Here is a 13,034-nt window from a genome sequence, read left to right as displayed (position 1 = left end):
ATATGTATGTATGTATGTATGTATGTATGTATGTATGTATGTATGTATGTATGTATGTATGTATGTATGTATATATATATATATATATATATATATGTATATATATGTATATATATGTATATATATATATATATATATATATGTATATATATATATATATATGTATATATATATATATGTATATGTGTGTATATGTATATATATATATGTATATATATGTATATATATATATGTATATATATGTATACATATATATGTATATATATATATATGTATATGTATATATATATATGTATATGTATATGTATATATACTCCTGTCATCCTCCGAACTTCCCTGCTCTGATTGTTATGAGGTTGCAATACCAATGTCTTTCCAGTTCCCCCTTGACACACGGAGTGTGTTGGTGGATAAGACTAGACTCGTGTGTGTGTTTTAACACATACAGAGGTATTAACAAACATGCAAGCACACACCAGCATCACACAAAGTAATTGGGGGGCAGTGGAGGGTTGTATTGAAGGGCAGGATTAGGGCAGTCATGACAGGAATGTGCCTCCTCCACGCTTCTAAAGAATATACACACACATGTATACAGAGAGCTAGCCCTAAACCCAACATCCTGTACCTTTCCCTAAATTTTGCTCTTTTGACCTGCTTATAGGCCTGCAGTGGGTAACAGATACTGAAAGAGAGTTTGTGATGTGAGCAAAATTTAATAATCAAGTGTAGTGCTGAAATGAATAGTCGTTTAATGAGTTAATCCATTAAAGGCTTGGCTACACCAACATAGCAAACTGTCTTGACATGCTGACCTTTGAGGGAATATTAAGCCAGAGAGTGTAAAAGGGAGGAATCAGCGTAGCTAATCAACCCTCTTAAGTATAAACTGCTCCACTAAAAGAGCAATGGCTTTGCAGACTGTAATAATCTAGGAGTTGTTGGTACTAAGATGTCCTTTGAATGAATTGTGTGAACATATTGACCCGTTGTACGAGGAGCTAACGAGCTTGCTAACCCGACAGTTAGTGCCAGTTAACTAACATTTAGCAAATTAGCTAGGTCAGAGAGCGTTTTTCCCTCTTCAATAAACTTAATAGAATAAAATAATGCACAGTCATGATGTCAAAGGGGGGGAGTAAACGTTATAAAACAAATAAAAAGAAGCTCAGAGAGGTATTTTGACTGACTAGCATGACCCTGGCTTCCTAGCATGCTAGCCGATAGCTCTCTAGCAGCAGTGCTTAGCCTTGATTCTATTATTTTCTGTGGCCACTTGTGATTGCGATGAAAAATCCCCTGCAGTCCAAAAAGCATTTTCTTTATAGACTACCATAATTAAAAGACACATGTAAAACTGTTGACAGGACACCTTCAGCTTTAAATATGGTCAATTGTTTCTGTTTGTATTTTAAGCCAGGGGGGTTTCATCTTTGTAAAACTTTTCCAAAGCCCAGAAAAGTTTTTTTTTTTTATTGACGTCACCACTGTACGAGCATGAATTTTCACTGAGTCACTTTCTGATGTGATTGGGCCTTAAGTTATCAATTAAACTAAAATATCACACACATGATGCATCTTTTAAATGTTTGCTGGCCTCAGCTTCTTAAATGTGACCCTTTCCTGCTTATCTTTGTTGTATGTAATTGTAAATTGAATGTCTTTTGTTTTGTTTATGACTGTCAAAAAATGACATCAGTTCGAGCTCTGGTAAATTTTCTTGACATTTTATTGACTAAATGAGAAGAAAAAACAAAAATGAAGATTAAGAAAAAGAATAAGTGATGGTACATAGTGGGTGGAGCAGTTCATCTTACTGGAACACTAAAGATAAAGGACCATGTTCTGAATGGTGCAACATGCTACAGTGCCACTCACCGATTGAAAACACACACACACACACACACACACACACACACACAAGGCCAACCGCTGTTGTAAATCTCTCTAAACCACGCTATAAAAGCTCATTTTAAACACCATCTGCATTCCTCGTTCTTTACAACTGCCAGACATTATTTGTGTGTGCGCGCATGTGTGTGTGTTCTGTCATTACTTTTCTCCCCATGAACCTCCTTTCATTTAAGCCACCAAGCTTCCTATTGTTACCAGCAACCTTATTCCTAATTTAAAACATCTTCTGAGTCACCAAACTGACAATGTTGTGGCTTGCTGGTTGCTGTGCTCATCTTGACTTTGTTGACATCAACTTATCTCTTTCTGTTCTCTCACAGTTTCTTTTTCTATCATGGGTGTTTGCGGTGTATGTGTAAGAGCTGAGTAAGGTTTTTACTTTCTTGCTTGTGTTTTGGAAAGCCAGAAGAGGAAGAACATGTTTAGAGGAAGGGTGAGAACACAAATAAAGATAGGAGGATTAAGGGGTGAAGGAAAGTGTCAAAGCAAAAATAAAGAGGAGAGGGAATCGGTTGAAAGGAAGGAAAAATGGAAATGCTCCAAGAGGGGGGTGAAAAAGAATGAACGGAGGAGAGGATGGAGAAATGAAAGAGGCGGAGTAAAGGGCGACATTTGTGGCCAGGAGTGGTTTGGCACAAATTACGCTGAGGTGTGGTTTTGGCCTGGCTCCCATTAGCCTCTTGTGTTACATCTATTAAAAACATCTGCGCGCACACACACACACACACACACACACACACACACACACACACACACACACACACACACACACACACACACACACACACACACACACACACACACACACACTCTTACTGTACATGACGGCACAACCAAAACAGACCCACATCTTGACCACCATAGAATTCCTCCGCCATAATTCGGGTCCTTCCCAAGAAAGATCTCTCTCTCTCTCTCTCTCTAAAAGATGCTATTAGAGGCACCAGTGGCCATGTAATCACTCTGGCTCTCCCACAGGAAGACAGACACACATATACCTACCTTGGTAATTACAACTGAAGATTAGGTCTTATTTGCTGTAATCCCAGTGAATGGCTGATGTAGTCAGTAAATGGCGGGTCAAGCGGCGCTGCGTAGTGTCACATCAACAGTGGGAGTGTGTTTATGTTTTTCATTTGTTCAAGCTATTATTTGATGCCTTTTTAATATGACTGATTTAGATTAACTCCATACACACAAATGTACGACCGCATGAATACACTGCACGCATGCATTCTGCTACACATGCAAAATTATAGACCGTCTCAACCACTTTGTATGCACACCCACTTTCTCTCACACAAACACACCCTCCCCAACTCATACACTCGCACTCTACACAAACACTCCGCTCCCCAACCGATCTCTTCCTGTGTTTGTGTATGCTCCGCTTCTCTCTTCAAAGCCACATACACACTTCACAGACGATAGCATCGGTTCCCCCCTCATTGCATTTAGCACTCTTCCCAATCTTTGTTTAGTTTCCCACCTTCCTGTGTCTGATAAGGTTAGCAGCTTGTTAGCATAGCTCTCGCTTTTTAGCACTGGTCCAAACACACCAGGGCCACTGTGGGAGTCATGTGCCAGGTTGCTGTTCTTCAGTGCGAACACCCATAGCCGTATAAATATTAAATCTAGTCCTTAAGTGTATGCACGTTATGTCTTTAACATAAATATCCTCTCAGCAGTCTTTGATGTAAATGTGTAATAATGTCTGGGTTGAAATATCCCATAAGGGATTTGTGTTGCGGCTCAATATAAGAGGAGGTCTTTTCTCATTTGAATGGCGATACTAAAAAGGCATTCATTTGGAAACCTCTATCTTCGAGTCTCATCTTATTGTATATGATAATGTTGTGGTGCAATTTCTTCCCCCGTTTGCAAGACAGCTGATAAAATCAGTCATAGTAAAGCACCTCTCTAGATGCAACACTTTTCATACTCGCAGCCTTGTGTGTGTGCGTGTGTGTAACTCCATGCAGATGATTGAGTTAGCGTGATTTAGTGATGGTCGGAAGATGAAATGCTGCCGCTGCGCCGTGTCTAGCGACTCGATGCGCACACTTATCTGACGACTGCAAGCTAAAGGCATTTAATTTGGAGGGAAGGAGGAGGGAAGGTGGAAGGAAAGGTGGAGACATGGGAAGGTGTAAAACGGTGAATACATGGGAGATGAATGAGAGGAAAGGTGGAGACATGGGAAGGTGTAAAACGGTGAATACATGGGAGATGAATGAGAGAAAAGGAGAGCAATGCATTGAAGGGGGAAGGCTGAGGATGCAAGACATGGGTAGAGATAGAGGGATAGAGCGATGACAAGGTCTTTTAATTTCAGCGAGCATGAGGATTAAGGCCTTAACAGTGATGAATAGGTTTAATTTGCTGTTAAAGCAGCCCGCTTTCTTTCACCGTGTTTACCCTATATTATATGCATGCATTTGCGCTTGGAGAATCATACCACATGTGACTCGGGCCTTTGTTCCCTTTTTCTCCTTTTTGTTTTCTCTTGCCTCCTCTTCCTCCACAGTCAGTTGTTGCTGTGTGTGTGTGTGTGTGTGTGTGTGTGTGTGTGTGTGTGTGTGTGTGTGTGTGTGTGTGTGTGTGTGTGTGTGTGTGTGTGTGTGTGTGTGTGTGTGTGTGTGTGTGTGCGCGCGCGCACGCACGCACGAGGATGTGACCTTTTGTAAGCTCTGCTGGTGAAAGGCCACAGGCTCACACATGAATAACCATGGTGCAGACATGTGGGTGAATACCAAAGCCAGTCAATAAGAGTTGGCATAGCAAGCAACCTGATATGACAGAATACGCTGGATTACACGGCCACATATTTGAATTTATTGACGAGCGCTTGATGTCAGCTTCGAGATCTTTGATTGAAGCTTCAGAACGCGCTTCCTTTGAGATATACTGTGCCACTTGTGTTGTTAAGTGAATAAAGTGCTCATGAAATTACACCCTTACAAGCAAATCTCAACTCACCTCTTAACAGTATTTTGGGAAAATGAACAATACATCGTCACGGCAGTAGGAGCCTATCTTGTGTAGAAACATTAGAAAGATAGAAATAGAGGACTTTTAGAGAATTGTCTTTTTAATGGAGCTGTAATAATGAAAGCGAGCATTTGATGGCCCATTATTCTTTGTGCTTCTAAGTACAAACGACGTGAAGGTGTGTGCATTAGTCTCAGTTGTGTGTGAGAAGATGATTTTTTGCTACGTCCTCTCTTCACTCCCTCTTTTTTCTTTTCCCATATTATTTAGGCTTTTTGAGTGCTGGAGATGCACCGTTTGCAATTTTTCTGGACTATTCCAATTTTGGTCTGACCTGCAAATTTCGATTTTCTTTCTAAGAACTATAATTGACAGCAAAGCTCCAGGCTAACTTTTTTTCATCAACGTCACAGAACTCTCCCGAGAACTAATTTCAACCGTCCTGAAGTCAGTGTTTAACTGTCAAAATCCTAAATGTTATCCTTTTACTTTGTAGTTTGCTTAGCCAAAAAATAAGATTTACAAGATTACATTTGGACACATTATGATAGCGTTATAGTTCCCCTAATACTCATTTTTACTGAGTAGAGCTTAAATGCAAGTCAATGTAACCTCCGGTACCGTTAGCTGTTAGCTCTGTTTGAAGCAGGACTGTGCTATGGAGGGACCCCATGCTGTCGGATTACTCTAAGGTTTCTGGCCAGTTTCGATCGGCAGCCGATCACTCAGTGCATCTCTATCGAGTGCTTATCCATAAATAAATAAGTAATCTTAAGAAGCAAGGACTCCTCACCACAGCAGGTCTTCTTTATAGGCACACCCTTTTAAAAGAGTACACATGCTGTCTTATTTCACACCAATATAGCCCCTTTAAACTTAAATAAAAGAGAGCAACATTTTATGATTGCATCTGCTCTCCTTCCCAGGCCTTAAAATAACCTGCTCCAGACACACACTGTGTATTGATAGCAGGCATGCTGACATTCCACCGACTGTGTGTGTGTGTGTGTGTGTGTGTGTGTGTGTGTGTGTGTCTATATATATATATATATATATATGTGTGTGTGTGTGTGTGTTTAAGTGCACGCCTCCTCCATCATTGTCACCATAGCTCTTTGTCTGTCTTGGTGCTGTTGAAGGAAAAGCTGTCTGACCCACATATGGTACAGGTTTACTCTGAGCTCCTCTGTGTGTCGGCTGTATATACTGTGAATGTGTGTGACGGTGGTGGATTTGTCCCATAGATATATCGGAGCGATCACTCACTCATGTGTGATGCTCCATCTGCTCACAGCTTCTAACTCATGCACACACACACACACACACACACACACACACACACACACACACACACACACACACACACACACACACACACACACACACACACACACACACGCGCACAGACACAATCGCGCCCTTGGAGCTATGGAATATAAAAAGAGTGTCTTTTTGTTAGATAAAACAACTATTCCATTAAATCATTTTTTTCATAAATTCAGGGGATTCTCTCTTCTCACTAACAATGCACTGCAGGTCTGTATCACAGAGAATGAGTGTACGACTACCTACTATACTCTACCTGCCTCTCTCTGTGTGTGTGTGTGTGTGTGTGTGTGTGTGTGTGTGTGTTTAAGAGCACAAGCTCAAGTGCTCAATGCTAGTGGCCCTGTCCTCTTGAATTTCCCTGAAAACACACACACACACACACACACACACACACACACACACACAGAGAGCAATAGGGGAAATGTATGTTTTGTGATGTTTCTACGGGCAACATCTTGCCGTTCAAGAACAATTGATGGATTTGTTTTATTGTCTTGCTGCGCTCAAGTTCTGCCAAGCTCACCGTGCGATAGGAAGTGAGTGATTTCAGCCCTTTTATCTGAACGCCTCTGCTGCGGATAGAAAACACTGCTTAAAGAGGGACACACAGGATACGGGAGACGTTTACATGGAGCTGTCATTGGGCTGTCTCCACTGAGCCTAATATGATGTGTGTGACTGTTTATCTGTCATCCCAGACACTACAAGGTTATAGGGTTTCTGTAAGGTCAGGGTCAAAGTGAAAGTTGTGGAAAACTTTGTGTTGGGTATTTCAGCTAAGATTGAATTTTCTATTGAACGTTGAACAATGATAATAATAATACTAGCTTTTGAGCTGTAGAGCATAGAACACAATCTTCATTATTAGATTAGTTTGCCCGTTTGTCATTGAATTGTAGATGTTAAAACTGTTAAGGACTTCTCATCCACATTGGCTTAAAAGCTGAGGATCCAACTTCATTTGTCTTATTAGAAACAGCAATTGAAAAGACCTTCAACGCACGGTCCATTTAGTAGCTGTCCTGGAGCTTTCTATCATGTCACATGATCTTTCACAGTAGAAAAAAAGGAAAAAATGTGAGAGGATCACATGCTGTAAGAGACTGGCAGGTGCATCCCTGATTAAATAAAAAGACTATTATACTGTTATACATAAACATGAGAAAGTGGTAGCATTCACAACAGTAGGGCCCAGCTCAGTACAGCCAAGTGCTATGTTACAATACACAAGATCACCCGGGTATTAGAGTCCATTAATACAAAGTATCGTCATCTGTTGTTTACTCCTTCACCTACTTCATCACTCCTTCCCATAGTCAAATGACTGTAGGACCTCGCCTCGTTTCTCTCGTCTGTTCAAGACCCTCATGCTGCTTTTCTTTTGTTCTGGAGAGGGCCACACTGAATTCCCGACTTCAATGGGGCTCCCTAAACACATGCGCATACACACAGGGGCTCCCCTCCACATCAAAGTCAGGAATGTGGGGCTTGCTACCATTATGCATGGGTAGACCTACTTATGTCAAGTTAACCCCTCTATAAAGTAAGTGTATGCGTGTTTGTGTGTGCGATCCGACATGCTACGAGCGAGGCACGTATGCTTTGTGTTCACGCGCATCTCCAAATCTGCTTTGAAATGTCAAAGCCATTACTGGAGCTATATGCTTGGCTGGTGTGTTATGGCTCTGCGTTAGACTCGGGAACACCTGGACCATTTCATTGTGTTCCGTTTCATCGAGCTTGTAATTCATTTTATTGAAGTCTTTGAAGTTCCTACGTACCTCCTCTTTTCTTGATTTTACTTTTATTTTAAGAAGAACAAGAAGTTCCTCTTCAGTTCCTCACACTCTTCACTTTTCCTCCATCTTGTTCCTCTCCTTCCTTTCATCCCGCAGTACATCCATGCAGTAGAGGGCACACAATTGACAATCTTTGTCTTTCTCTCAGCTTCTCCCGCTCAATCATGTACACAAGCTCCATCAGTTGTCAGTTGCAGCTCTGACAGGCGTCATTCTCATTGACGTGCCGCTGTCTTATCGCCCAACTCTCTCACCCTCACACCGCCAGCCTCCCTATCACCAGCTAGCTATCCTGTGTGTCTATCAGAGCTAACCAGGCCTGCCTGGCACAGATAAAACCCGGCATTAGGGGATTTGGGGTGGATTGGCGGGTTTAGGGAGGTGTTAATGCACAGAGAACAGATAAAAAAAATGGATGTTGTAGGAGGAAGAGAAGGAGGGGGATGGTAGTTTCAGTGTGGTGATGGTGCGCTGTTGATTTTATTTGTTTGCCATCCTTTTTTCCTCATACAGGAATTATGCAAGGTTTCTGTATATCCAGAGGCATGTCTCAGACGGGGAAAGTCAGAGATGGTAATAATAATCCCTGGGGATGCTGGGGAATGTTGAAAATGGGCCACTTTATATGGATGCACTAGAAGTCATTCCACAACTTGTTTCTCTCATTTACTGCATTAAACATCAGATTTCTTTTGTTTTCAACATTGTAGGGCCACTTGTCCCCAGAGAGCACAGTTGTAGTGGAAAACAAAAGATATTACTTCATCTCTATTTATCCCAGTTATGTTGAGCTGAAAAACAACATTAAAATCCAGGAAGGAATAACAAGTGCAGGTCAGGGAAGGCCTTGGAGTATCTGAAAAGCCAGATTTGGAGTTTGACATCAGAGCCATTGAGAGATTAAAGTTTTTTCATCTGCTATTCTTCTCATGTGGCTGTTGCTCCTCATTGCTCCTTTCTCTTAAACACTTTTGCTTTGTCTTCATTGTCTTCTCCCTCTCTCAATGCTTCTCTACATCCTTACTTAAGACACTGCCCGTAATGTGTTTAAGGTCTGTTAATGTTGCATTATGCATGTTGACAAGAGAGCAGAGATGGGCTTTTCCTGAAAAACACAAGCACAGCATCGTTCTATGAATCCATTCATCAACCACTTAGCGGAAGGCTAAGCAATACAGAGGAGACGGTGAGACAGCAGCAGCATCTCCAACCATCACTGACCATTGCATTGATTTCTTGACATAGTTCCCTCACATACATACAGTCACATAGAGCTGTGCATGCACACGCATGTTAACATACACCTGTGAATTCATACGGATTTGTGCATGTTTATACACCACAAGTGCTAGTAGATAAATGTGTAAACCGACAGACTATGCACAGGCATGCAAGCTTACATGCGCACGTATGTGATTGTACACACATACTTGTACACGTCTATAGAGAAGCTTTTAACCCTCCTAAACATACAGCTCGCCCTGTTAACCTTATTATTAGATTCTAGTGGTTGGTTCTCAGGCACAGAAGCTCAGTTTGATTCAATTAGACGAATGTTCCCCATCCATCCATCCATCCATCCATCCATCCATCCATCCATCTGTTCATATGTTCCATAGTCCTTTGTTCCCTCCCTGGTTTCCATAATCTCTGGCCAGTCTTGGCTGCGGCGCCTGTGGAATAAATTGATTTGGGACAATTTATTACTTGTTGTTTTCACACGTCACCCACTCTCACTGGCTCCACTCTTCTCTTTTCTCTCTTTCTCACCTCTCTCCCAACACTTTTTTTTTTTTTTTAATGTTAGCACTGTATATGAACTGCGTCCTCAGAGAATAGGAAAGGTGAGGGAGAGAATCAAAGACTGGAGGGAAAATAATGTTAACAGGGGAAAAGTTAGATCAAGTAGCGGCAATTGTTTGAGTCTCTGTTTCTAAAGTGATACTGGAATCAGTATTGGCCAAAGTGAGATAAACTATGAAGAGACAGCCGTTTGTACATTTGGGATTTTGCAGGCTGGAAGATGCACAAAGAGACAAGCAGATGGATACAAACAGAAGATAGGAAGCCCGACAGAAAGACAGACTTTTATTCTCTCTATTATTGTGTGTGCAAAACCAGTCTAGGCGGGGACTGGTCATTAGCCAGTGGACTGGACTTCCCAGAGATAGATGTGGCTGCCAACTGAAATGGCTCTTTTTTGTGTGAGAGAGAGGGGGGGAGCCCACAAAATATAAACCTAGTCTTTCACTTTTATGTGTGTCAGCAAGCATTTTTCCTTGTTTCGGTTGTCTGTGTTTAAAACTACTACAGTATGTTGCCGTGCGTGTTGGTGTGCGTGCGTGTGCTCATTTAGATGTGAGCCATCCGTGAATGAAATGTATCCTTTGTTTACGGGCCCATTATCTAGATAATAACATCCATATTTCCTCTCTTCTCCGGTGCTTCATCACAGCCTTATGAGCTCTCTCTCTCTCTCTCTCTCTCTCTCTCTCTCTCTCTCTCTCTCTCTCTCTCTCTCTCTCTCTCTCTCTCTCTCTCTCTCTCTGGCACAAACACAGGCAGTGAGAGATAATGGGATTGTTGCCCCTGGTTTCTTTTGGTGAGATTGTAAATACATTCTTTTATCTCAAAGTGTGTGCGCTCAACGTCGCCCCTTGAAATCCTGTTTCCGTGTGTGTGCGTGTGCATGTACATATACATATCTATCAAAACACATTAGCCTATGCATATCTATCATTGTGTGTGTGTGTGTGTGTGTGTGTGTGTTTTCATCTTATCATTTTTCATCTATCTGAGTGTGAACCTATTTGTCTGTGTGTGTGTGTGTGTGTGTGTGTGTGTGTGTGTGTGTGTTCAGTATCATTTTCCAGCTAGTCATTGCCTGCTGTCCCTTCCTTGTCACTGGGCTGATAGCAGTGCGAGTCTACAAAGCTCAGTAATGGAGAGCTGATACTTGCCCTCCCCCCCTGTCGCTCTGTGCTTTTCATTTGCTGCTGAGATGACTTTGGCTCACAGCCATCCCCAGCCAGCCAATCTCCTATCTTGTATCTGCACCATTACTTTCCATATCTGGGCAAATTATTCGCCAAAGCTCACAAAGAAAATTTGAGCGTGAGTGTGTGTGTGTGTGTGTGTGTGTTTGTGTGTGTATGCAGTTAGATTTGTCTCCAGGTGAATTGGATGATTAAGTTTTCATTGAAATCCAGAGATAGTGTTTCACTGTTATTCTCGCTGGGCTTCATACAGGAAAATAGTGTTTTAATACACACTACTTTCTGTCATCATTTCAGTTTTAAAAGTGTTTTCATTAGTTCCTCCCAGGTGCTGAATTTTCTCCCTACAGTTGTATTAACATCATTATCCAGTCAATAATGCTCCTTTCCATGCACATACCCCTGTAATCATGTCTGTGTTCACAATAATGATACTATAGTCAATACTGTATTAACAAAGCCTTTCAATTAAGCCCTTTACACGGCTCAGTAAAGCAGGCGCTTTCAACCTTTCTCCAAACTTAATTTCAGTGCCTACCACTGTAATAATAACCACCTGTTCCTGCTGGAGTACATGCAGTCTATTTCTCCAGCTGGAGAAACATTCTCAAAGGTAGAAGCAATGTGAGATATGTTTGTCAGGGGTCATGACTTTAAAGTAAAAGCCCTCTCAGCATGTTCCTCTTGCTTTCTGACTTTCTTTTTTAAAAGCCTTCATCATGAACGTTTTTACTGTAAAGCAGTACACATTGCTTGATACATTTCGTTCATGTGAAAATTGATATCACAATAATAATACAAATAAAATACAATACTGCATATCTCTCCGCTCTACATTGTTTGGAATTTTACATGAACTGTTCTTGGTTAGATAATGCCTGATAAAACGTCTCCTTTCAGGATACAGTAATTGGTGCGTAATCATAGTTCTACTTACATTCAATGATTTGTACTTTTATAAGTACTTAAATAAGTGTTTATGAAAATGTGAGTATTTTTTCCTAACTGTTCTCTTTAATGTTTCTCTGTAGATCTTGGTGAACTCTGTGAGTCCGAGCCATCCAGCTGTGCTCTACGAGAAGGTGACCGTAAGCGAGGGAGGAAGTCCGTTACTGAGAGACATGCTGTTCAGCCCAGACCAGCAGCACATCTACACGCTGACTGACAAACAGGTGAGTTCAGCGTCAGAGGTGCACATATTAAGACACACATGCACACTCCATCTCCACACAGCGCTTACACAGAATGCATCTTTCTGTGCAGCTGTGGTACGGGGAACCAAATGCTTACAAGTAACAAGTCACATGGAATCAAAGTTAACACACACACACACACACACACACACACACACACACACACACACACACACACAGTATGTGTGCTGTAATGATGGATGCATGTAGCCATCATTAGACTCCATATCCAATCCAGCACTTACCGCATGTGTGCTAACAATGCCTTGTTAACACATATGGCTCCAGTTAGGTATTTTATTTGGGTGGACCCACAAGCTTGTACACACACACACACACACGCACACACACACACACACACACACACAAACATTCACACACGCAATTCTGTTGTATTGAACGTTGCAACGGTCATTTCCACCACAGCAGTCTGCTGAGCAGACCTCATCCACTTTAGCCATTAGTTCCTGTATATCTTAAACCTCCTACCCACTGTACAATCACAACACAACTCATCCCCACTGGATGTAATTACACAGCAACACACACACAAGCTACACACAGTGCCACCATGATGGTTTGCTAATAATCAAGACATTACACACACACACACAGACATACAGGGAGTGTTATAGGTCACATGTGGTGTGTGTGTGCCCGCGGTCATTACCAGCTCCACCGCTGGTGAGGGTTGTGTCTACTTTGATGGTGAGTTAGGGGTGGGGGGGGGGTGTAGAAGAGCATGTCGCGTCTCTGTTGCTCCCCAGGCCCAGCTGCTCCCCTTGTTTTTCTGTCTCATTAGTGTGGTGAGT

The 13,034-nt window shown here is 41.8% G+C and overlaps 1 protein-coding gene across 3 annotated transcripts in view; it reads left to right on the top strand.

Moving 5' to 3' along the window:
- Positions 1–13,034, top strand: part of plxna1b (plexin A1b) — a 181,101-nt gene that overhangs the window by 70,014 nt on the left and 98,053 nt on the right. For all 3 annotated transcript variants that reach the window (XM_068720224.1, XM_068720222.1, XM_068720223.1), the window contains exon 4: positions 12,061–12,201. In XM_068720224.1, the coding sequence (XP_068576325.1) occupies positions 12,061–12,201 (141 nt within the window). The remainder of the gene's footprint in view (positions 1–12,060; positions 12,202–13,034) is intronic.

The sequence above is a fragment of the Cebidichthys violaceus genome, unplaced genomic scaffold (assembly GCF_023349555.1).
Source record: "Cebidichthys violaceus isolate CVI_PGR_0920_01 unplaced genomic scaffold, fCebVio1.0.p SCAF_25, whole genome shotgun sequence".
Taxonomy (NCBI): Eukaryota; Metazoa; Chordata; class Actinopteri; order Perciformes; family Stichaeidae; genus Cebidichthys; species Cebidichthys violaceus.
This window is presented reverse-complemented; position numbering and strand designations above follow the sequence as displayed.